Consider the following 23,708-nt stretch of genomic DNA (forward strand, 5'->3'; position numbering starts at 1 on the left):
TCTATACGCATGAAGGAAGCCTTTTGGGTTTGTCTTTGAATCCCTTGCGACTTAAGCCTCATAATCTCTTTTTGTTCTTATTACCTTTTTTTATTTCTCTTTTTAATTGAGTATATTGATTCCTTAACTACCCGTCCACTCTTTTAACTTACCTATATATGCGTCTCTTTTGGCCAGTGAGATGTTCTAAACTATTGTTTATCCATTTGGGGTAATTTTTGTTTGATCTATTTTCCCTATTTGGAACATAAGTGGACTGAAAAAGTTACATCATCAACCATCACAACTTACCTGACCCATATTCAGATCATTCCAGTTCAGCCCACGCAGGTAATTTCTCAGTCCTATGAGCTCAGCTAAGTGGAAGTCAGGGACAGAGACTTGATTGCAATTATTCAGCTAATTCCATTGATATGTTGCATTCAGTCAGACAAATCCTGCACTTTTCCTTATCATTTATACTTGTTGTTATGCAGAAATTCAAGTTCTCATGTACAAATAGCACCTCCGCTCCCCGAACCATCTTTCCAGTTATTTCTCCCGATGTGTAACAACTTAAGGGCGGGATGATCACTTGTGTAACAAGCTGGACCGTCATCTTGAGAAACACTTTTGTTACAAGCGTTTATGCTAAATAGCTCATAGATAACAACAATGAACAGGAGCTAGTTATTGTCACCAGGTTTGACAGCTGTGGGTTACTGACTGTAAAAAGCGTAGTTGAATCACAGATGGTGTCTCGTAGTTCGGTTGGTAGTACATTCATCTCACACTGAGGTCCGTGGTTCGATCCCCGATACAGGTGGAAACATTTCGTCGTGTATCCTTAAGACACCTGCTGTCCCTATTCACCTAGCAGTAAATAGGCACCTGGGTGTTAGTCAAATGGTGTGGGTCGCATCATGGGGACAAAATTAACCTAATTTGCCCAAAATGCTCTGCATAACTAAGGGCTTTCTATATAGTATGTCATTGTGTGAGGTAGGTCCGGACAAGCTGTTTCACGTACTTGTAGAAATAAAGATTATTATTATTATTATTATTATTATTATTATTATTATTATTATTATTATTATTATTATTATTATTATTATTAATTAAGAGTAAGTATTAGGTTTTAAAACTGTCGTTTAGGACAGGATGGCCTGGTGCGTAGCCTCGTCTGATAGACTAGTATTCGAATCCACCAAGAAATACTTTGGAATGATACCTGTATATTAAACTAAATAGTTGTTTTCCATTTTTAGAAGATGTCAGGCCAGGAGGAAGGTGCAGCTGCAACGCTGAGATATTCAGACGCAAAGTTCTCAGTTGTGGACTACACGATGTTCAGCCTGATGCTTGTCGTGTCAGTTGGTATTGGTGTGTACTGCGCCATAAAGAGTCGACACAACACGACGACGCAGGAATACTTGCTGGGTAGCAGGAAAATGTCCCCTTGGCCTGTATCTCTCTCTCTCCTTGGTGGATTCATTTCTGCTATATCTATATTAGGCAAGTAAAAAATTCTTAAAATATTTGATGCATAATATCATTTTTTTCTTGGTGCCTTTTTTTTTTGTAAGCTGTATATCCTTCCATTTACAAGCAAATGTTCACCTGTTTGTTCTCTTAGCACTGCATTATATTTCATTATACAAAACACAAAAACTTCACTTAAGAGAGGAAACTCATGATGACGTGTGGGTCAGTATTGGATCATCCTCAAATCACATTTAAGCGGGTAAAGAGAAGACCAGTTAACAGGTAGGAGACGTGGAATGAGGAAAAAGTGTGTTAGGTAACAAGACACATATGCAATTAATGTGACATTTTATTGTAGCAATATTTTGCTCTCCAGGAGCTTGACATTTATCTATACTTGTCACATTGTGCCCTTTTACCTAACAGTATTGTAGGTAATTCTTCCAACATTTTAAAAAAAGAAATTAGAGCTAGTAGTAGTAACAGTAGTGGCTATTGTTGTAATAGTAGTCGTAAGAATAGTATTAGTGGTGGTAGTAGTAGTAGTAGTAGTAGCAGTAGTGGTAATGGTGATCGTCTTAATAAAAGTAATAATGGAATTTGTAATAAGGCTTGTAGTAGTTATAGAAGTAGTACAATTAGTGCGATGAAAAAGCAAGTTAGTGCAGCCTCGAGCACCCCTCCCCAAGGGACTCAATAAATAAAGGAACTAAAAGCAGAAAAGATGAGGGAAAAATTAGACCTACTAGTATATGCAATGTAAGAAAACACAAGCATATTAGGAGAAAGTTTGACGATAAGGAAGACGATGGAAATATAGAAGACTGGTCCAATGAACTGGTAAGGAGAAGCATTAAGAGAAGCAGGCGGGCTCAGTAACCATAGTAGGGCCATGATGGCTAGAAGAAGGGTAGTTTTAGTAGCGGACCACTTTACAGGAACATGATCTCCTACATGAGAGAAAACAGCGTTTTTAGTGTCAGCAACGTGAACATTTTTTTTTGCATTATTTAAGTCTGTCATGTCTTTCAAAAAGATAGCAACAAGTTTTGTCAAAGAATAAAATGTGGGCAGGTGAAGTGACAGGATAATCCTGGGCATGTTGGTAGTGTACGTTTATCAGCTGCTGCTGCTGCTGCTGCTGCTGCTGCTGCTGCTGCTGCTGCTGGTCCAAATAATATATGCACTGCGTGTGCCACTAACAACAATCTTTAATAAATCAGTCGAAACAGGGCAACTGCCTGAGGTGTGGAAGACAGGCTGCACTAAAATACAGACAAGTGTCACTGACATGTCTTGTGTCTAAAGTTATGGATACGATTATCAGGAGAAGAGTAGTGGAGCACCTAGAAAGGAATGGACTCATACATGACAATCAGTATGGCTTCAGGGAAGAGAAATCCTGCATTACAAACCTATTGGTGTTCTATGACAAGGTAACAGAAATAAAACACGAGAGAGAGGGATGGGCAGACTGCAACTTCTTGGATTGTAAGAAGGCTTTCGACACAGTACCACACAAGAGACTGGTTGAAAAGCTAGGTAGTCGGTAGGAATAGGAGTGAAAGTATTGCAATGGATCAGAGAATACCTGACAGGATGGAAACAACGTGTGTCGGTACAAGACAAGGTATTAGAGTGGGTGCACGTATCGAGTCCAGTGCTCTTTCTTGTATATGTGAATGACATGACGGAAGGGATAGAGTCTGAGGTGTCCCTGTTCGTGGATGATGTAAAACTAATGAGGGGAATACAAGCGGACGAGGATCAGGTAAGCCTACAATGGGATCTGGACAGGCTGCAAGCTTGGTCCTACAAATGGCTCTTGGGGTTTAACCCCAGCAAGTGCAAAGTTTTGAAGCCTGGGGAAGGACAAAGGAGACTGCAAACGGAGTACAGCCTAGAGGTCAGGGGCTACAAAACTCACTCAAGTAAAAGGATCTTTGTGTGAGCATCATACCGAGCACTTCTTCTGAGGCACACATCAACCAAATAACTGCTGCAGCATACGGGCTCCTGATAAACTTGAGAATAGCGTTTCAACATCTAGGTAAGGAGTCATTCACGACACTTTACACCGTGTACTTCAGGCCCGTATTGGAGTATGCGGCACAAGTATGGAATCCACACCTGGTCAAACACGTAAAGAAATTAGAGGAAGTGCAAAGGTTTATAACAAGACAAGCCACAGAGCTGAGGGGTTTGTCCTACGAGGAGACGTTAAGGGAACTCAACCAAACATCAATGAGGAACAGGAGCGATAGGGGGGACATCATAATAACATATAAAATACTGGAAGGAATTGACGAGGTGGACAGGGACAGAATGTTTCAGAGATGTGACACAGCAACAAGGGGTCACAACTGGAAGTTGAAAACTCAGATGAGTTACAGAAATATTAGGAAGTATTTCTGCAGTTTTCATCACACACACACACACACACACACACACACACACACACACACACACACACACACACACACACACACACACGCACACACACACACATGCACACACGCACACACGCATATACAATAGGCCTAGTGTCTAATAACAGGTGCCTAGGACAAAATGGTAACTAACACAATGCTGAAGCGAGTTACAGGGCTATTGCTCAGAGAAGACATGGCAACTAAGGAAGGTACACCGGTATTAAACGAGGAGTCCAAAGGAAAGAAAGGAGACAAGACTTACAATACAGTTCTATCAGTCCACCAAGCAAGGCCGAGCTGTTAGGAGAACTGCTAGGAGAACTGTAGACAGTAGTAAGTGAGGGGAGGGAGAGGGTAGAGAAGGTGACAGGTTTCATGCAGAGGCACGACCATGCCACCAAGAGTTACAGGAAAAAAATAAGGGATATAATGGCTATGTACAGATGGGACACAGAAACACAGAGCGAGAAGCAACGGGAGGAGGAGAGGGAAAGTTCAGTCTTTATTCATGGGCTTCAGGAGAGTGAAGGAAGGACACACAATGAAAGATGGCAAAAAGGAAAACAAGAGATTGAAAACATCAACAGTTTGGAACACACACCTAACCAAACACGTAAGGAAATTAGAGAAAGTGTAAAGGTTTGCAAGAAGATTAGTCCCGAAGCTGAGGGGCATGTCCTACGAGGAGACGTTAATGGAAATTGACCTGATGACACTGGAGGACAGGGGCGATAGGGGGGATATGATAACAATAACTAAAATACTGAGAGAAATTGACAAGGTGGACAGAGACAGGATGTTCCAGAGATTGGACATAGCAACAAGGGGTCACACTTGGAAGTTGAAGACTCGGATGAATCACAGGGATGTTAGGAAGTATTTCTTGAGTCACAGAGTTGTCAGGAAATGGAATAGTGTGGGAAGTAATGCAGTGGAGGCAGGAACCATACATAGCTTTAAGAAGAGGTATGATAAAACTCATGGAGCATGAAGTAGCGACCAGTAAAGAGGCTGGGCCAGGAGCTGTGAACCAACCCTTGCAACCACAACTAGGTGAGTACACACACACACATACACACACACACATATACACACACACAGGAGAATACACACACACACAGGAGAATACACACACACACACACACACACACACACACACACACACACACACACACACACACACACACACTCGAACACACGTTGTTGTAGGTTCGCCGGTACTGCCGGCCCGGGTCTTCTCCAGTTGATGACCCGGCCAAAAGTGTGCGCACACACGCTATCGACATGTGCCTGAGACAACCAGGTTAAGTAATGAATAATGGCATTATTATCTCAAATTAAGTTATTTAATATTTAATCTTCTACTACTGTTTAATATTCATTGTGCAGTAAGCATTCCCTAATGTATTAAACATAGTAATTATAATTTAAAAAATGTAAAATGTAGTAGTAGTATCAATATCGGCCGAAAATTGGGTATCAGTATCGGTATTGGCCAAAATTTTGGTATCGACCCATCTCTAATATATTTGCTAATTCTCTGTATTCACAATTTTTTATTGAACTCTCAGGTAATGCCACGGAGGTGTACTTGTATGGTACACAACTGTGTGTTATGTTGTTGGGCCTCATCCCTGGATGTGTTCTTGTGTATCACGTTATCATACCTGTCTTCTACAACCTCAAAATTGTTTCAGTCAGTGAGGTAAGGCGCTAGATATATTTTATTTTATTGTCTATTATTGTTATTATTATTATTATTATTATTATTATTATTTTTATTATTATTATTATTATTATTATTATTATTATTATTATTATTATTATTATTATTATTATTACTATTATTATTATTATTATGTCATTCATCTCTCTCTCTCTCTCTCAGCTCATTTGAAAGCATTTTTATTGTTATGAGACATACAAGTAGGGAACAGGATGAAGTTGGAGCCATCTGTGGGCCAGCATTTTCATGATCAACTGACGTTATCTGTGACATCATTAGTACGTCTCGAGTCATCCATATGATCTCATGTGATGTTCTACAGCCAGAGGATGAGATGAAGAAGGTGACGTTGACAGTAGACTATGTTGAAGGCTCTGCTTGACAGATCTATAACAGTGAGACCTCACTCTGTCAACAGTCGCAGATGAGAGGGATTCCTTGTGCGTACTTGTGCCTCGTACAGGATCTTGCCCAGATGCAATAGGATGCTTCCTTGCCTGATTCCGTCAAATTTCAAGGATATCAACTTCTTCTTGCCAACAGTCCCATTCATCCTTACTACTGACTACATCTTAGAGATCATCATTTGCGTTTTTCTCAGGTGCAAATGTTATGAAGCTGATATAGCTCTCACTGGTGATTGATGTAGAGAGAGCACTTGGATAATAGTCGTACAGTCGTCTGCATATGCCTGCAATTCCCAGTGCTTGAAGTTTTGCTAAGAGGCCCTGGTGCCACACCCGGTCGAAAGCGCCAGCAATGTCTAGTGCTACCACACAGCTGACTTTGGATTCATCCAGTGACTGGTGCCACTTAGTGGAGAGGTTTAACAACAGATCAGCAGCAGAGTAACCTTTCCTGAAGCCATATTGACGATCACAAAGTAGTGAGTGGTAGTCAAAAAAATCTGTCATTTGTCTTGAGATTATTGTCTCAAGGATCTTACCAGTGATTGACAGGAGTGACACTGGTCTGTAGTTGCTGATTTCTGCTCTGCTCTTCTTTTTGTGAACAGGGACTACATTTGCCTCTTTCCATGGAGAGGGCCATTTGCACTGTACTAGGCAGTGCTGAAAGATGCGAGTTAGAGGTGCTGCTAGCTGGTCTGCACATCTTCTCAACAATCTTGGGCTCAACTTGTCTGGGCCCACAGCCTTTTCCTGGTCAAGTGATTTAAGAAGGAAATGCACCTCCTCCTGCCTTATTGTCACCACTGACAGTTTTGACACAGTTCTTGCAGCTAGCCAAGGAGGGTCCCTTGCTGGATCAGGAACTTGCATTTTGGTAGCAAAGTGTTCAGCAAAGAGGTCCGCCTTCTCTTGACTACTAGTAGAGGTGGTCCCATCCTGTCGATTTAGAGGTGGAATAAGTTCATCCGGCAGATAACCTTGTCTGTCCTTGACCAGGGACCACCAGGTTTCGGAGCCTACCCTACCTGATGTCTCTCTCTCTCTCTCTCTCTCTCTCTCTCTCTCTCTCTCTCTCTCTCTCTCTCTCTCTCTCTCTCTCTCTCTCTCTCTCTCTCTCTCTCTCTACCTCTCTCTCTCTACCTCTCTCTATCTGTCTGTCTGTCTGTCTGTCTATCTTTTTCTCTCTCTCTAGTAAGCAATGGTTTTAAGAGGATTAGATTAAGAATTCATGCCTTCTTTTACTAGCTACTGTAGCAGCTGTTATCTAGCTCACCTCACTTTTACTAATTTTTACTGTTAGGGAACTTGATGAAGTTGTACCAGCCGTGGTCCAGAGATTTCATTTTGTCAAGCGACTTTCTTTATCCATTAATGTTGCTATGTTGTACTAACATGTTCCAGATTCGAGTTATTATAGGAATGAATGATCTCAAATAAAGTGATTTTGTTGAGAAAACTCAGCAAGAGTGTAGTCACTCTTTTCTGCCTGTCTTCTGGCAAAGAAGTTGCCTTCTCGTTGTCAAGGAAATGAAGCCAAGTTTGATACCTTGTCATTATTTTGTTTGTACACAACAGTAAGGTATCTACTGTCTAGTAGTAATGAGATAAGCCTTAGTGCTGTAACTGTAGCAAAAAAAAAAAAAAGGAGTTCCATCCGTGCTAGTGTGAAATAATTCGTCATTTCTGAAGCAATAAGTTTTCAAATAAATCAGTGCTTATAATTATAGTCGAAACCTTTATTAACAACTTCGACAATTTATAGATTGCATGACCAACCGAATTTATAATAGCTCTATGTAGACTGTCTGGTTTACTGGAATTTATTAACCCATAAATAAGAACATAAGAACATAAGAAAGAAGGAACACTGCAGCAGGCCTACTGGCCCATGCGAGGCAAGTCCAATTTTCCCACCAACATAAGCCAATGCCTTGACCTAGTCAGGTCAGTCACATTCATTTAAGGGAGGAGCACGGTATCCGACCTAGTAGCACAATACTACACAACGTCTTGACTTCTATGACGGTACTCGGGAGTTTGTTCCACTCATCCACAACTCTATTCCCAAACCAGTGCTTTCCTATATCCTTCCCGAATCTGAATTTTTCCAATTTAAAACCATTGCTGCGAGTCCTGTCTATGTTAGATATTTTTAGCACGCTATTTACATCCCCTTTATTAATTCCTATTTTCCACTTATACACCTCAATCATGTCCCCCCTAATTCTACGCCTTTCTAGAGAGTGCAGATTCAGGGCCCTCAATCTATCCTCATAGGGAAGATTTCTGGTACATGGGATCAACTTTGTCATCCTCCTCTGTACGTTTTCCAGTGCATTTATATCCATTCTGTATTACGGTGACCAGAACTGTGCAGCATAATATAAATGAGGCCTAACAGTAAAACTTCGATAGTTTGCAGGAAAACTATTATCCCAACTTCTACCATATATGAGTTTATTTCTGCAATACATTCTGTAGATACCTGCCTCAATTGCCCTGATCCTAACTGATCCCCCGGTTTCCCACATACCCCACGAGATATAAATGAAATCAGCCGCCACGTACATTATCGCTCGTCGTACCTCACTTGATACTCCGCTAACGTCCAATGTTAAGGCCCGTAAGGTTGAGATAGTTCCCCCACTAAGAAAATCTATAACCCGCCCCAACCACGAACGAACTTTGTCCAAGGTATCACAAAAATAGACTGCATGAAAAGCTGTTTCTTCTAGACCGCAGCGTAAGCAATCCGCCTCTCTTACCAAACTCAGCCTATTTAAGACCGATTTTGATGCTAAAATCCCCATGACAAATCTGTACACCAATTCACGAACCCCCAGTGCCAACTTAAGTTTACAAAACCAGTCCCATATTACCCCCCAATTATACAGAGGAAAAACAAACAATCCCTGCACAATTTCCCCACGACAATAAATGCTGACCATTTGCCCCACCCAGATCCGTTGCGCATTTCTCAACCATAACAACAGACGCAACATGTCCTCACATTCGATTAATCCCCTGCCGCTCCACCATTTACGCATTTAGATCATTACGTGACCCACCCGGATGCCCTTCTCACCGCCTGCCCTGAGGAACCACTGCTTTACATAGAGGGCCTTCACCCATGGCCCCAGCGCCAAGAGACCTAAACCTCCACGACGTACATGAGTCATGACAACCTCCCGACTTAACCAAGCTCTCCCGAAACCCCAAACATAACGTAAGACCCTTCTCTGCAGTTCCTGAATATCCACCTCTCTTAAAGGTACACCTCAGCCACACCTCATACCTTACTATAAACAAGTGTATTAACCACTACTGTCCTCTGTTGCAATGAGACATCCCCAGCTCTTAACCCCCGAAGTCGATCTAAAGCTTTGTTAACCACCAGTTCAGAGTTTACCCTTCGGCCCTCCCTCTCATCTGCCATGTACACGGTACCACATATTTTAAGTTGCACCACGACTGACCACTCATACCTTTCGAAAAAAAAAAAACCACCCCTGTGCCCACCTCCAATAATTTCGATTTTGCCTTTTTGACGCACATGCCAGTCTCTGCCCCAAAAAACTCAATAATCCATCCCACGGTCTGCAAATCCTCCTCCCCTTTTAACAAAATCGTGGTATCATCTACATACCCAACCACACTCTAGTGCATGGTCACCTCTCAGCGTTCCACGCCTCAAACCACCATCCACCAGCTCATAAAAGGGGTTTTGCATACAAGCAAAAAGCAGCTGGGAGAGGGGGCACCCTTGCCTCAAACCCCTTTCCATACAGACTGGCTGCCCCAATTTACTGTTTACCTGTACTCGTACCATAGCCGAGGCATACAAAGTATCAACCCATCTTACAATCCCCTCTCCAAAACCCTGCTTCAATGAAATAAGCCTCAATAAATCTCTATCAACACAGTCGTAAGCATTTTGCCAGTCAAGCCCGAGGACACCCCTCCTTGATATTCCCCCCAAAACTCCCTAATACGTACATGTCCTTCCCTCATGCTTCTACCTGCTATGGCCAGCTGTCCCTCGTGAATAACCGACCCCATAACCTTCCTCATTCTGTTTCCTCAAACTTTTGCAAAGATTTTATAGTCCGAGCACATAAGAGATATTGCTCTATATGCACTCAGACCCCTCACCCCTCCCTTTTTGGGCACCAACACAACTACCACCGTACTTTGCGACATACCTAACCTCCCCTCCGTGAGCATGCAATTCAATACAACAACCAAAGAATGCTTAATACTTCCCCACTGCGCCCTATAAAAATCATTCGAAATGCCATCTACCTGGTGCCTTTCCTTTACTCATTCTAAAAATCGCCTCCTCTATCTCCTCCACTCGAATTCAACCTTCTAGTACCATCCTATCCCTGTCACTTATAACTTTTCTGAAATCCCTTCCCACCAGGCCACCCGCATGGCCCCTCCCCTACTCCCCTCTGTAGCTTTTCTCCAAACCATAGATCTGCATAAAAACTTATGCTATCCATGGTGAGGAGTACTTGACCCGGCAGGTAACCACCCAAACCCGTGCATACTTCCAATTGCAAGAGGGACATCGCCTGTTTTCTGATCCTAAATTTGTGCAAGACACAACCGGAAGGTTTGTCATCCCATAGAACTTTTTCCATACTTGCTCTGACTCTAACCGTATTGAAATGTTCATTGTGAATTTCTGCAAGGCGACTACGAAGATGTTCAATGTCGTCATACCTACTACTCCCACCCCCACATAGTAATCATTTAGCTGCCCCTCCAGATAGTTTTGTAGCCCATTCCTCCACCTCGCCTCCTCCTTCCCCCGCTATTCCGGGTTTGGCACACGTTTCCCACCATTCCAACAAACATTCACTTGCCCGTCGCGTTTCCCAGAGATTCTTCCACCAGTCCTGAAAAGCGGACCCATCCCCCTCCCCCTCCAAAAGCCGCATGTTCAGTTTCCAATAACCTGGATAAACCCTGATCATTCCATCCCAGTCCAAGTCCGCTAGCACTGCACGGTGGTCTGAAAACCCCACATCAAAGGTCTGTACATGCCCAACTCTAATCCCTTGTGTTACATAAAGTCTATCCAGATGGGCCGCATAGCGCCTGTGAACGAATGTGTACTCCACCCCCACCCACTCCGTCCCACCACATCATAAACCCCTGCATCCCCCAGCAGATTCATTAAGACAGGTAAAACGCACCCCGTCCCCCTCGGTGCAACATTACTATGGCGGATAACGAAATTCCAATCCCCACCCATGACTGTAATTAAAGGCAAACCCCGAGTGTAAAACGTTAAAGCCTCCCTCACGAATTCTATTTTAGCTTTAGAGTTGCTTTTCGCAGGCATGTAAACTCCAATAAAACAAACCCTCACCTCACCCCAGTACCCATCTACCGTTACCACCCTCCCACCTCCCCCCTCCTCCCATCTCAAGATACGCCAAGGGCTGGACTCCTTCACCGCTATAGCTAACCCACCCTTAAATTTTAAAGAATTGCTAACATACTATCGGTAGCCTTTTGACCGTAACTCTCGCTCAGACTTGTGTTCTTGTATGAAACATGCATCCACAGCGTACCTGCGCAAAAACCACTCCATCCACACACACTTAACCTCTGCCCACAGGCCATTTACATTGATGGTAACACACCTGAATTCACAAAAGGAGGTTTTCCTCTATGTTTGTGGGTCTTTCCCGTTCCCACACGTACATTACACTGACCTTCTTTGACCTTTGACTTCCCAAGGCCCCCCTCACCCCCCATGCCCTTCCTATATGCTGGGCACTTGCCACAACCCCTTCCGCAAGAGGCACCTCAGCCACTTTCGACCATAATTTCTTTCCTGGACGCTGTCCCGGTGTCAGGACCTCATCCATATCCGACACTCCTGCTGTCCGTTTGTGGGAACCACTTTCCACACACATCTCACCAGACGAAGCCTCCTGGTGGACTTCCACCACCACCTCATGCAACCGCGTCATTGTAGTTACGTCCAGGTCCCCCACATTCGGCGAATCATCCTTCATCACCTCTTGACACTCCGGTGGAACGTCTGGGCCGTGCTCTGCCCCATCCAGGAGATCGTGTAGCACGTTCTCCAGCAAACTTTCCTGTGACAACTCCACAGGCTCCGCAGACCCCACAGATGGCGTGGGTACATTTGTAATGTCCACCGACAGGGTGGCACATGCCATAGACCGCGTTTCCTCTTGTTGTACCTCCTCACTCCAAAGCTTAGTTCCTTGTCCAGTCGAGGGACCAGTCCCCAGATCGAAGGCCTCGGTTCTTAGGACCACAGGAGAAGGTTTCCGGATGCGGACAACCAGGCGTCTGGAGCACTGAGCAGCCATATGGTCATACGAGTTGCATAACCTACATGTCTTCCGTTGGCCTGCATAGTGAACGAAAACTTGGGTCCTGTAGTTTTTCAGATGAATGTAAGATGGAATTGGCTGTTTTAAAGTCATCTTGAGGGTGAAGGAGCCCTCCGGGAGCCCCTCGTATGGGCCCTCCCTCCACACTCCCTTGGTTGCTGCATGTATCGTGCCGTATCTACCAAAAACTTTCTGAAGATCATACTCCTCCGCCTCGAAAGGCACGTTCCTTACTTTTACCCAGGTGACGTATGCGGAGACGTCATGCAGACATACTTCTATGGCTGAATTCACCGTCATTTTTCTCTCTTGAAAAGCTTCCACAATCTTGGAGTAAAAGCCTGCATTTGCGAATTTCACAAAAATCCTCGACATCCCATTGAGAGCCACACCATATAATTCCTCGGTGGGGATGCCGTAGACGTCGCGAATAATGGTAGGCAACAAGACATGCATCATTGCACCACTGAGAGAGCCACGAATGAATTCAACACAGACCGTGTTTACTCTTCTACCCTGACGATCCGCCATCTTGCATACTGTAGTACACGGTTATCTCACCAGGTGTAAGCAGGAGAAGGCTCAGAAAGCGTCCTCTCAGCCCTCAGGTTGAGAGACGAATGCATAACACTGAATTGCGATAATGCTGTCAGCATCAGCAGGGTGTGTATCATATAGCCCTATGTCCTACAGCATTAAATGCAAAGAAACAAATCAGAATTTCTTTAAGCATTTTCTCTCACCATGAGGTGGACCAAAACAAAATGGGTTCGACTCCTTGGCTTGTGCAGTGTTGTTATTGATCAATACCACTTGTTCCGTGGGTACAATAATTAGAAAATTATGTACAAAATTTCCACACTGCGGCCGAGGGATGGTCGTTGATAAATTAATTAATTAAAATTGTTTTTGTATTCCACATTGCTTGAAAATTTTTACATACATTTATAATTAAAATTACCAGAGAATGGGCTTTGGTATAAAGATAGGATACATTATATATTCACACAATTCATTTTGTAACCTATCTCTACACCTAATTATTCTGTGGAAAATAATGTATTTTCCAGAAAAAATAGTGTATTTTTTATGTAAATTAGTGTAATACATTGTATTTAATAAAATTTATGTTATAAAAATTGGGAAATTCTGCATCTACGCAGAAGAGACTCGCCATGTTTTAACTAGTCCACACAAACGTTAGTGAATAATCAGAAGAATTTTCGTCATTCTAGAGGTTAAATTGGGCTGACACCTCTCAAATACGAGCCAAAATTGTTGGATGTACATTCCTGCATAACTTGAGATATCAGACGACTGGACAAGACATCTAGAGGGAACCTCAGATAAGCTATCTAAATTTGTGTTATAATTCTGGCCAGCATTATCTTCATAAATTTGTTTAGAATGAGGTTTTTGAGTATGATACACAGTAATCTCCAGTCAAATTGGTGAGTGATATTAAGATATATTCTCCTTCTTTTATGTAAATGTGTATAGATAATCATTTATTAATTTTAATATACAGTCCACAAATTTATATATTTACCAGAATTCCTGGTGATGCATATTTCATTTGTAATTAATAGGTCTAGAGCATCTTGTGGATATGACAGTGGTAGGTATCGAAGGTGGACGTTTTTTGTGACCTAGGTGTGCCAAAATTCCTACTTGTCTATGTAACTTTGATAAGTAATAATTATCTTATTACATCCAGTTACATCCAGATAAATGTAATTTTCCATATTTAATTTGCCCATGGTCCTTCTTGAACCGGATGTAATTAGTGAAGACATTAATTGGTTAATTACTTAATAATTATATGTGAAATGACAGGAGGAGGTGGATGTTAAGTTCACAAATTTACTTAATGTGTAGTGGATTATAATTATTACAATATTAATTTGGATAAGCCAAGTGTGGCTAAAGATTATATTAATGTGTATAATATTAATTTTGCAATGCCAAATTCTGGCAAGGATTTATTTTAATTTATATAATATTAATTTTGATAAGCCAAGTCTGGCTAAAGGTTTGTATTAATGTACATTTAAAATTTATATTATAATTTTCTTACATGTAATTGCAAAGCTCAATTGTAGCTAGGATTTATTCAAAGGTAAGTTGTACTATTTACCTTTATAAAGTGAATAATTTAGTACATAATCAGTGTTATTAATTAAGTTGAATTTAATACATTGCATCATAGTTAAAAATTAGGAAATTAATATAGAAGACAAACATATGGAATATAGAGCAAAGAAAGCATCACTACGGGCTAGAAAAGGTCATGTAACCAAGGCATATAATAAGTGTTTGGAATTAATGAATCAAGAAACTGTGATGAATGGTTTGAAAAACCGACAAGTTGAAGATTGAGACACTTATGCAGCATATGGGAATCTTTATTCAGGAAACGTTTCGCCACACAGTGGCTTCATCAGTCCAATACAAAGAGGAAGGCGTAAGGAGAGGAGGAGAATGAGGTAATCAGTCCCTCAACCTGGAGTCGATGTGTTCAGTCCATCAATCTTGTAGAATGTACATTCTACAAGATTGATGGACTGAACACATCGACTCCAGGTTGAGGGACTGATTACCTCATTCTCCTCCTCTCCTTACGCCTTCCTCTTTGTATTGGACTGATGAAGCCACTGTGTGGCGAAACGTTTCCTGAATAAAGATTCCCATATGTTGCATAAGTGTCTCAATCTTCAACATGAAGGAGATTTATTAGTAAACTGTGTAGATGAGACTGAAGTAGATCTCATGATTAATCAGTATTATGAATTAGAAGAAAAGATTCTTTCTTGTAAAAGTCAGGATTTGAATAAATTAAAATGTGTAAACCAGGCATTTAATCAGTCTGCTCCAACAAATAAGATGTCTTTGTCAAAACTCCGAGAATTACGTTTACCTGTATTTAATCCAGGAGAAAATTGGGAGGAGTGATGGTCAATTTTTAAAGCAGCTGTGCATGATAGGAGTGATCTAGCCTGTGTAACTAAATTATTTTACCTCAAAGGACAGATAAGAGGAGATGCTCACATACTCATACAAGCCTTTCCCAGTGTAGATGACTCTTACAAGGAAGCAGTTGACTTGTTGAAGGTCACTTATGGTAATATAGAACAAAGTAGGTTGGATCTAGTGACTATCATTGTTAATTTAAAATCTCCAGATCACACAAAGGTTTACAGCAGTTTAGAGTTAAACTGGAAAACACTTTCAAAACTTTAAGTAATAAATATAATCTGAAGGAATCAGACTGGTTATTGAGTGCCATGGTACAGAATAAATTAAGCTATAAAATACTTGAAAGGATCTCGAACAAATATCACAAGGGTTATTTTGGACTGGAGGAAATAAGACTAGTTCTACAAGAATTAATTGTGCAGTTGCAGACCAGCCAACTAACTCATTTTAAAGATGCAACACATAATAACTCTGAGGTATCTGTCAAGTTTCACAAAGGGAAAAATTATCCCAATATTAATAATCAAAATTAATTTCCTAAAAAGAGTTGCGTAGGTGCATATTAAGTAGCAGGAATCAGAAATAATGATTTTCCACAAGGTAAGAAGAATAAGTACCCTCCTAAGGGTAGCCCAGTTAATAAGAAACCAGTCAAAGAAAAGAGAGATTGTCTTTTCTGCAAGGGTACTCATTTTTCTAAGAATTGTAATGTATACAATTCATGGAATGATAAAGTTGAAAGATTGGAGGAACTTGACAGATGTATCAGGTGTTTAGGTAATAACAATGTAAAGGAATGTCATGCTAAATTAAACAACTGTTATCAATGTCACAAAGGAAGACACCATATAGTCATGTGTAAATATCTATACGATAATGTTGATAATAATAATATTGACAATCCTGACACAACAGTAGCTAATGTAAAAATTGCTGCTAATGTTAATAATGATGGTTTTGCTGAAGTAGCCTTACCTGCGTTACAGGTAAAAATTGATGATAAAAGGCATAAATCAAAAAATGTAACTGCATTATTGGACCAGGGATCCCAGCGTACTTTCATAAAACGTAAATGTCTTGATGGTATGAAAGTACAGATGGGAGATCCCACAACTTGAAAATTATCTGGTTTTCTCTCGGATAAAAGGGCTCAATTGTATGACACTGTTTATGTAACTGTCAGGTTGGGCAATGAGAAAAAACGTGTTAATGCAGTAATTATAGATAGACTTCCAGAGAAAATATCTACAGTAGGGCTTAGTAAAACTACAGAAAGACTCTCACATAATGTAAATTTAGCACCTTCTGGTGTAAGTGATGCTTCTGGAGGCCCAATAAATATTTTGATAGGTAGTGACTATTATGCCTCCTTTGTAAAGGGCATGGTAAAGAAATGTGGTGTCACCATGTTAAAGACTGCTGGAGGCCATGTAATGTATGATAGGATTCCTCGTAATAATAATTCATGACTAGAGGAAACTACAAACACCATAACTGTGTGTCTTACTCATGAAGTCGTGTCCCAGTATAATTCTTTCATAGAGGATGGTGTTGAACCAGTGCATAAATTGTGGGAATTAGACAGCATTGGAATAAATGTAAATGAAGAAATTCCAGACGATTCTTTTACTCAGGAACAATATGTGAGAGATGTAAAATTTGAATCTGGACAATACTGGGTGCGACTTCCGTGGAGACTGAACCATCCAGAATTGCCCATTAATTACAGAATTGCATATGGACAATTAAAGGCTCAGCTCCGCGAACTGAGTAAGATACCAGAATTGTTAACTGCCTGTAATGATATAATTGCTGAGCAGTTAATTAATAAATTTATAGAAGAGGTACCTCCTGAGCAAGCCAAAATTTATGGTCACTATTTGCCACATCACGGAGTGAAGAAGGATTCTAAGACCACTCCTTTGAGGATTGTGTTTAATTGTAGTGCCAGGAGTAACAAAAATGTACCTAGTTTAAATGACTGTTTGATGACAGGTCCGTCGTTGACAGAAAAATTAGGAGATATATTATTAAATTTCAGGATGAAGAATTATGCCTTTACGGCTGACATAAGTAAAGGTTTCCTAAGAGTGGGTTTCCAAGAGGCTGACCGGGATTGTAGCCGCTTTTCATGGCCTGAGAATCCTAGTGACCCACTTAGCCCTCTGAAAACCTTTCGCTTTAGGAGCGTATTATTTGGTGCTACATCCAGTCCATTCCTACTTCAAGCGACGATAAATGCACACCTTAAACGTTTGGAAAGTCCATTGAGTAAAGCAATGAGCAAACAGTTTTATGTGGACAATTTCCTGGGTGAGACGTCAACTGAAGAGGAACTGTTAATGACTTACGGAGAGGCTAATAAAATAATGCAAAGCACAAATATGCCTCTGAGGGAATGGAATAGTAATTCGTCCAAATTAAAGAACAAAATAAGTAAAGATTACCCTGGAGATGAAGTGCCAAAATGTAGTAATGTATTGGGATTAACTTGGGATACTGAGAGAGGTTTGTTAATGTTAAAACCTAATAATTACAGTATGCCCAATAAATTAACTAAGAGAGTCTTGCTTGCTGAAGTTTCCAAATGTTTTGATCCACTAGGTTTAGTGTCACCCCTTACTATAAGAGGCAAATTATTAATTCTGGAAGCATGGAAACTTAAATGTGCTTGGGATGAAATTCTATCTGAGGAATTCATTAACAAGTGGGATGAATTAATTGGTGATTATGAAAAAATTCCAATGTTGGAGTTCCCACGCCAGGTGGCCAATCCAAATGGGAGAAATGTACTCCACATTTTTTGTGATGCTTCAAAATTGGCATATGGAGCAGTTGCTTATCTTCAATGTAATAGTGTTATTTCTCTTGTTATGTCTAAGGCTAAAGTGTCTCCAATTAAATCACGTACCTTACCTCAGTTGGAATTAACAGCCATTTATGTAGGTGTCAAATTAGCTAATTATATAAGAAATAAGTTGCAGGAGATAAATATTAGCGACACTGTAATTTGGTCTGATAATGAGGTATCCTTACAATGGATTCGTAATGGAAACAGTAAAATTGTGTACGTACAAAGCAGAGTCGCTGAAATTAATCAGATGCAAGAGAAGTATAATAGTTTGGGCCAGCATATGTTAACATTTAATCATATACTTGGTGAGGAGAATCCAGCTGATTTCTTGTCTCGAGGTTTACCTTATGCTAAATTTGTAAATGCTGTATCATGGTTTAAAGGGCCGAGTTGGTTGGTAAATAAAGCTAATTGACCTGTACAAAAGGCGTATATTGCTCCTGTTGAAATTACTGTGACCACCGCTCCAATAGTTTGTCCTCCCTTAGCCACTGATGTAAATAGGTATTCTTCTTTACCCAAACTAATCAATGTAACTAATTTGGTGTTTAAATTTCTAAACAAGATGAATCTCTCATATAAGTTTTCACATCCTCTTGAATATTGGATGAAGAGGGTACAAGAAGAAATCTATGGAAATAAGATTAAATTGATGATGGAAAGAAAAATTGTGAAAGGTTCCATAATAGAGAAACTGGGGCTGTATTTAGAGAACAAGGTAGTTAGGTGCAGAGGTAGGTTACAAAATGCTGAATTGGGTGATTATGCTAAACACCCTATCTTACTGCCCAAAACTCATCATCTAACAAATTTAATTGTTCTAAATGCCCATAAAAATGTAATGCATGGTGGGGTATAAGATACCTTAAATTGTATTATGGAAACTTTCTGGATTCCACAAGGACGGCAAAGTGTAAAAAGGGTGATTAAATCTTGTGTAATATGTCGCCGTGTGGATGCCAGATCCTATATGTACCCAGGTCCTCCACCGTTGCCAAAGGAGCGTGTACAATTAGTGAAACCATTTGATGTAACAGGTGTAGACTATAGTGGTCCAATAATTTTAACAGGTACTTCAGATGGTGTTCCACTGAAAGTGTATGTTTGTTTGTTCACCTGTACTGCTACTAGGGCAGTTCATTTAGAATTGGCACAGGACTTGTCTGCAGAACAGTTTATACAGCTGTTTCGAAAATTTGCAGCTAGGAGATCCTGTCCGAGATTGATGATTTCGGATAATGCCACAAATTTTGTAGCAGGTGCTCAACATTTGAGTTAAATAATTGTAACGATGTTCAATCTCTGTTAACCCAGCGAGGGTGTACCTGGAAATTTATTACTCCTAGAGCCCCTTGGCAGGGGAAGCTGTACGAAAGACTTATACGCACAGTGAAGCAGTGTCTCTGTAAAGTACTACACCAGAAGAAAATTAATTTGGAAAAATTCCGTGCAGTGTTAGTGGAGGCGGAAAATCGGATAAATAATAGGCCTCTCTCGTACATGAGTGATACACCTGATGCAGATGTATTAACACCTTCTCACCTAATATGTGGAAGGAAATTGGAAGCTGCCTCTGTCTATAGAGATAATCCGGAAGAAAGTGATGAAGATTACAATGATGCGGCAGTGTTGTGTGATAAATTTAAAATGTTAAATAAAGTAATTGATCATTGGTTTAATGTGTGGCGTAAAGAATATCTTCTTACTCTACATGAACACTTTTATGGTGCGACAGAGGCAGTAAATCGACAGAACATTCAACCAGGTGACATTGTGTTGATTGATACTGAACAACATCGAACATTGTGGCCTCTGGGCAAAGTATTGACATTGTACCCAGATGCACAAGGTGTTGTCCGGAATGTCAAAGTGTTGTGTCGTGACCAGGAAAGTTTATGCACAATTAATAAATTTATTCCCTTTGAATTAAATGGTATTCAATCAAACATAAATGAAAATCTGAGGGAAAGTGACACGAGTGATATTGAAGATAACGCTGACCAAGTGATGCCGGAAGTTAAAATCGTGGTAAGACCTACTAGGAGAACAGCTACTCAAGCCAGAACCGGCTGGAATCGTCTCCTAAAGGAACGAGTAATTTGAGATGTTTAGCAACAAACTCCGGCCAGCCGCAGTGTGGAAAATAATGTATTTTCCGGAAAAAATACAGTGTATTTTTTATGTAAATTAGTGTAATACATTGTATTTAATAAAATTTATGTTATAAAAAATGGGAAATTCTGCGTCTGCGCAGAAGAGACTCGCCATACGTGAACTAGTCAACACAAACGTTAGTGAATAATCGGAAGAATTTTCGTTGCTCTAGACGTTAAATTGGGCTGATACCTATCAAATAGGAGCCGAAATTGTTGGATGTGCATTCCTGCATAACTTGAGATATCAGATGACTGGACAAGACAGCTCCAAGAACCTCAGATAAGCTATCTAAATTTGTGTTATAATTCTGGCCAGCATTATCTTGAAAAAATTTGTTTAGAATGAGTATCCCCTCAAGGAAGGTTCCTTGATGTTGGTGAGGGGCTCTTGATTTAGGGAATTGGATTTGTGCTCCAGTTCCCCGAATTAAGCCTGAATGCCTTCCACATCCCCCCCCCAGGCGCTGTATAATCCTCTGGGTTTAGCGCTTCCCCCTTGATTATAATAATAATTAGAATGAGTATGATGAGTATGAATTGAGTATGATACACAGTAATCTCCAGTCAAATTGGTGAGTGATATTAAGAAATATTCTCCTTCTGTTATATAAATGTGTATAGATAATCATTTATTAATTTTAATATACAGTCCAAAAATTTATATTTTTACCAGAATTCCTGGTGATGCATATTTCATTTGTAATTAATAGGTCTAGAGCAACTTGTGGATATGACAGTGGTAGGTATCGAAGGGGGACATTTTTTGTGACCTAGGTGTGCCAAAATTCCTACTTGTCTATGTAACTTTGATAAGTAATAATTATCTTTGTTACCATTTACTGGTATGTACCTTATGATGTACCTTATGATGTACCTTATGAGTTACATCCAGATAAATGTAATGTTCCATATATTCTATCGAATTAAAGCCCAAATTTATCTATTAATGAACCTTTTACAAAATTTCCTTTTAACAACAATTTAATCTCAGCCTCGTGACAAGAACCAAAGCTGGATTCCCGTCACCACGTGTATGACCAAATGTCAACAAATGCCGACCCTAACTCTTATAGATCTGTTGCATTTGATTAATTTCAGCGACTCTGTTTTGAACGTACACAATCTTACTATTAGCATTATGAATCCATTGTAAGGGCACCTCATTATCAGACCTAATCACAGTGTTGCTAAAATTTATCTCCTGCAATTTATCTTTTACATAATTACCTAGTTTAACACCGATGTAAATAGCTGTTAATTCCAACTGAGGAAATGTACGCACTTTAATTGGAGCCGTTTTAGCTTTAGATATAACAAGAGAAACATAAATATTATATTGAATATAAACAACTGCTCCACAAGCCTTTAAGCATCACATAAAAATGTGTATTATCACCATCTTGATTTGCTATATTACGTGGGAATTCCAACAGTCGTATGTTTACATAATCATCTATTAATTCTTCCCACATTTTAATAAATTCTTTATGTAGGGCTTCATCCAAAGCACATTTAAGTCTCCATGCTTCTTCCATTATAAATTTCCCTTTTATTGTAAGGAGTGACACTAAGCCTCGTGGATCGAAGCATTTGGAAACGTCAGCAAGCAAGACTCTTAATCCATTTATTAGACATAACACAATTATTAGATTATGACAATAACAAATATTTACTACTCCATTTAGTTATTAATTATTAGAGTTAGGAAGATTACCTTACATTACATGACCTCCTGCTGTTTTTATAAGAGTGACACTACATTGCCTTACCATACCCTTTACAAATGTAGCATAATCACTCCCTATTAGAAGATTTATTGGCCCCACTGAGTCATCATTTACACAAGAGGGTGCCAGTGCAACACCATTTTGTGAAAGCTTGTCAGTAGCTTCACTAAGTTCTATTGTAGAGATTTTCTGTGGGAGCCTATCAACTATAACTGCATCGATATTTATTTTCTTATTGCCCAAGCCGACATTTACGTAATGTTCTACGACTGGGCCCTTTTATCTGAAAGAAAACCAGATAATTTTAGATTTGTAGGATCCCCCTTTTGCACTTTCATACCAATAAGGCAGCTACGTTTTATGAATGTGTTGAGATCCCTGGTCCAGTAATGCAATTACATTTTTTGATTTACTCCTTTTACCCTGAAATTTGACATTCACCCCGAGTAAGGCTACTTCAGCTTTGCCATCATCATTAACATTAGCTGCAATCTTTACATTAGTAACTGTTGTTTCAGTGTTAACATCATTATTAACATGACTATCATTATTATCATTATTATTATTTAAACTTTTACACATTACTACATGATGCCTTCCTTTGTGGCACTGACAACAATTATTCAGTTTGGCATAACAGTCCTTTACATTATGACTGCCTAAACATCTGATACATCTGTCAAGTTATTCTAATCTTTCCACTTCACATCTCATGAATCAAAAGCATTACAAGTCTTGGAAAAAAGACAATCCCTCTTTTGCTTGACTTGCCCATTATTAACTAGACCACTCTTATTAAGGTACTTATCCCTCTTAATTTGATGTGGACAATCATTATTTTTGGTTCCTGCCACTTAATATGTGCCTATGCAACCCTTTTTGTGGAACAAATTATGATTATTAACATTGGGATATTTTTTCCTTTTGTGAGACCTGACAGATACATCAGAGTCATTATGTGTTACATTCTTAGAATTATTTGGTTGTCTGTAATTGAACAATTAATTCTTGTAGACCTAATCTTATTTCCTCCAGAGAAAAATAACCTTTGTGGTATTTATTAGACAACCTCTCTATAGTCTTGTAGTTCAATTTATTCTGTAAGACAGCACTTAATATCCAATCTGATTCACCCAAATTAAACCTATTACTCAAGGAGTCAAGGGTGCTTTCTAATTTGACCCTAAATTGTTGCAAATTATGGTAATTGTGTTCTGGAGTTCTTAAATACATCACAATATTTACTGGGTCTAACCTACTTTGCTCCCTATTACCATAGGTCACCTCTAACAAGTCAACTGCCTCCAGGTAACTAGAGTCTATATCTTGATATCCATGAATCAGGGCATAAACATCGCTTCTGACCTGCCCTTTGAGATAAAATAATTTTGTGACTTCTGCTAGGTCATTCCTCACATGTATAGCAGCCTTAAATACTGACCAGAATTCCTCCCAGTTGTCTCCTGGATTAAATGTTGGTAGACTTAACTCTGGTAGTTTGGGCAAAGACCTGTCATTTATGCTACTAGATTTACTCAAATGCAATATTTACACATTTTAATTTATTCAATACCTCACTT

The 23,708-nt window shown here is 39.9% G+C and overlaps 1 protein-coding gene across 1 annotated transcript in view; it reads left to right on the forward strand.

The window, feature by feature from the left end:
- Positions 1-1,246: 1,246 nt before the first annotated feature.
- LOC128685851 (sodium-dependent multivitamin transporter) overlaps positions 1,247-23,708 on the forward strand; it is a 75,956-nt gene continuing 53,494 nt past the window's right edge. The window contains exons 1-2 of the mRNA XM_070090749.1: positions 1,247-1,494; positions 5,468-5,601. Coding sequence (XP_069946850.1) covers positions 1,251-1,494; positions 5,468-5,601 — 378 coding nt within the window. The 5' untranslated portion in view covers positions 1,247-1,250. The remainder of the gene's footprint in view (positions 1,495-5,467; positions 5,602-23,708) is intronic.

Source organism: Cherax quadricarinatus, chromosome 33 (assembly GCF_038502225.1).
Source record: "Cherax quadricarinatus isolate ZL_2023a chromosome 33, ASM3850222v1, whole genome shotgun sequence".
Lineage (NCBI taxonomy): Eukaryota > Metazoa > Arthropoda > Malacostraca > Decapoda > Parastacidae > Cherax > Cherax quadricarinatus.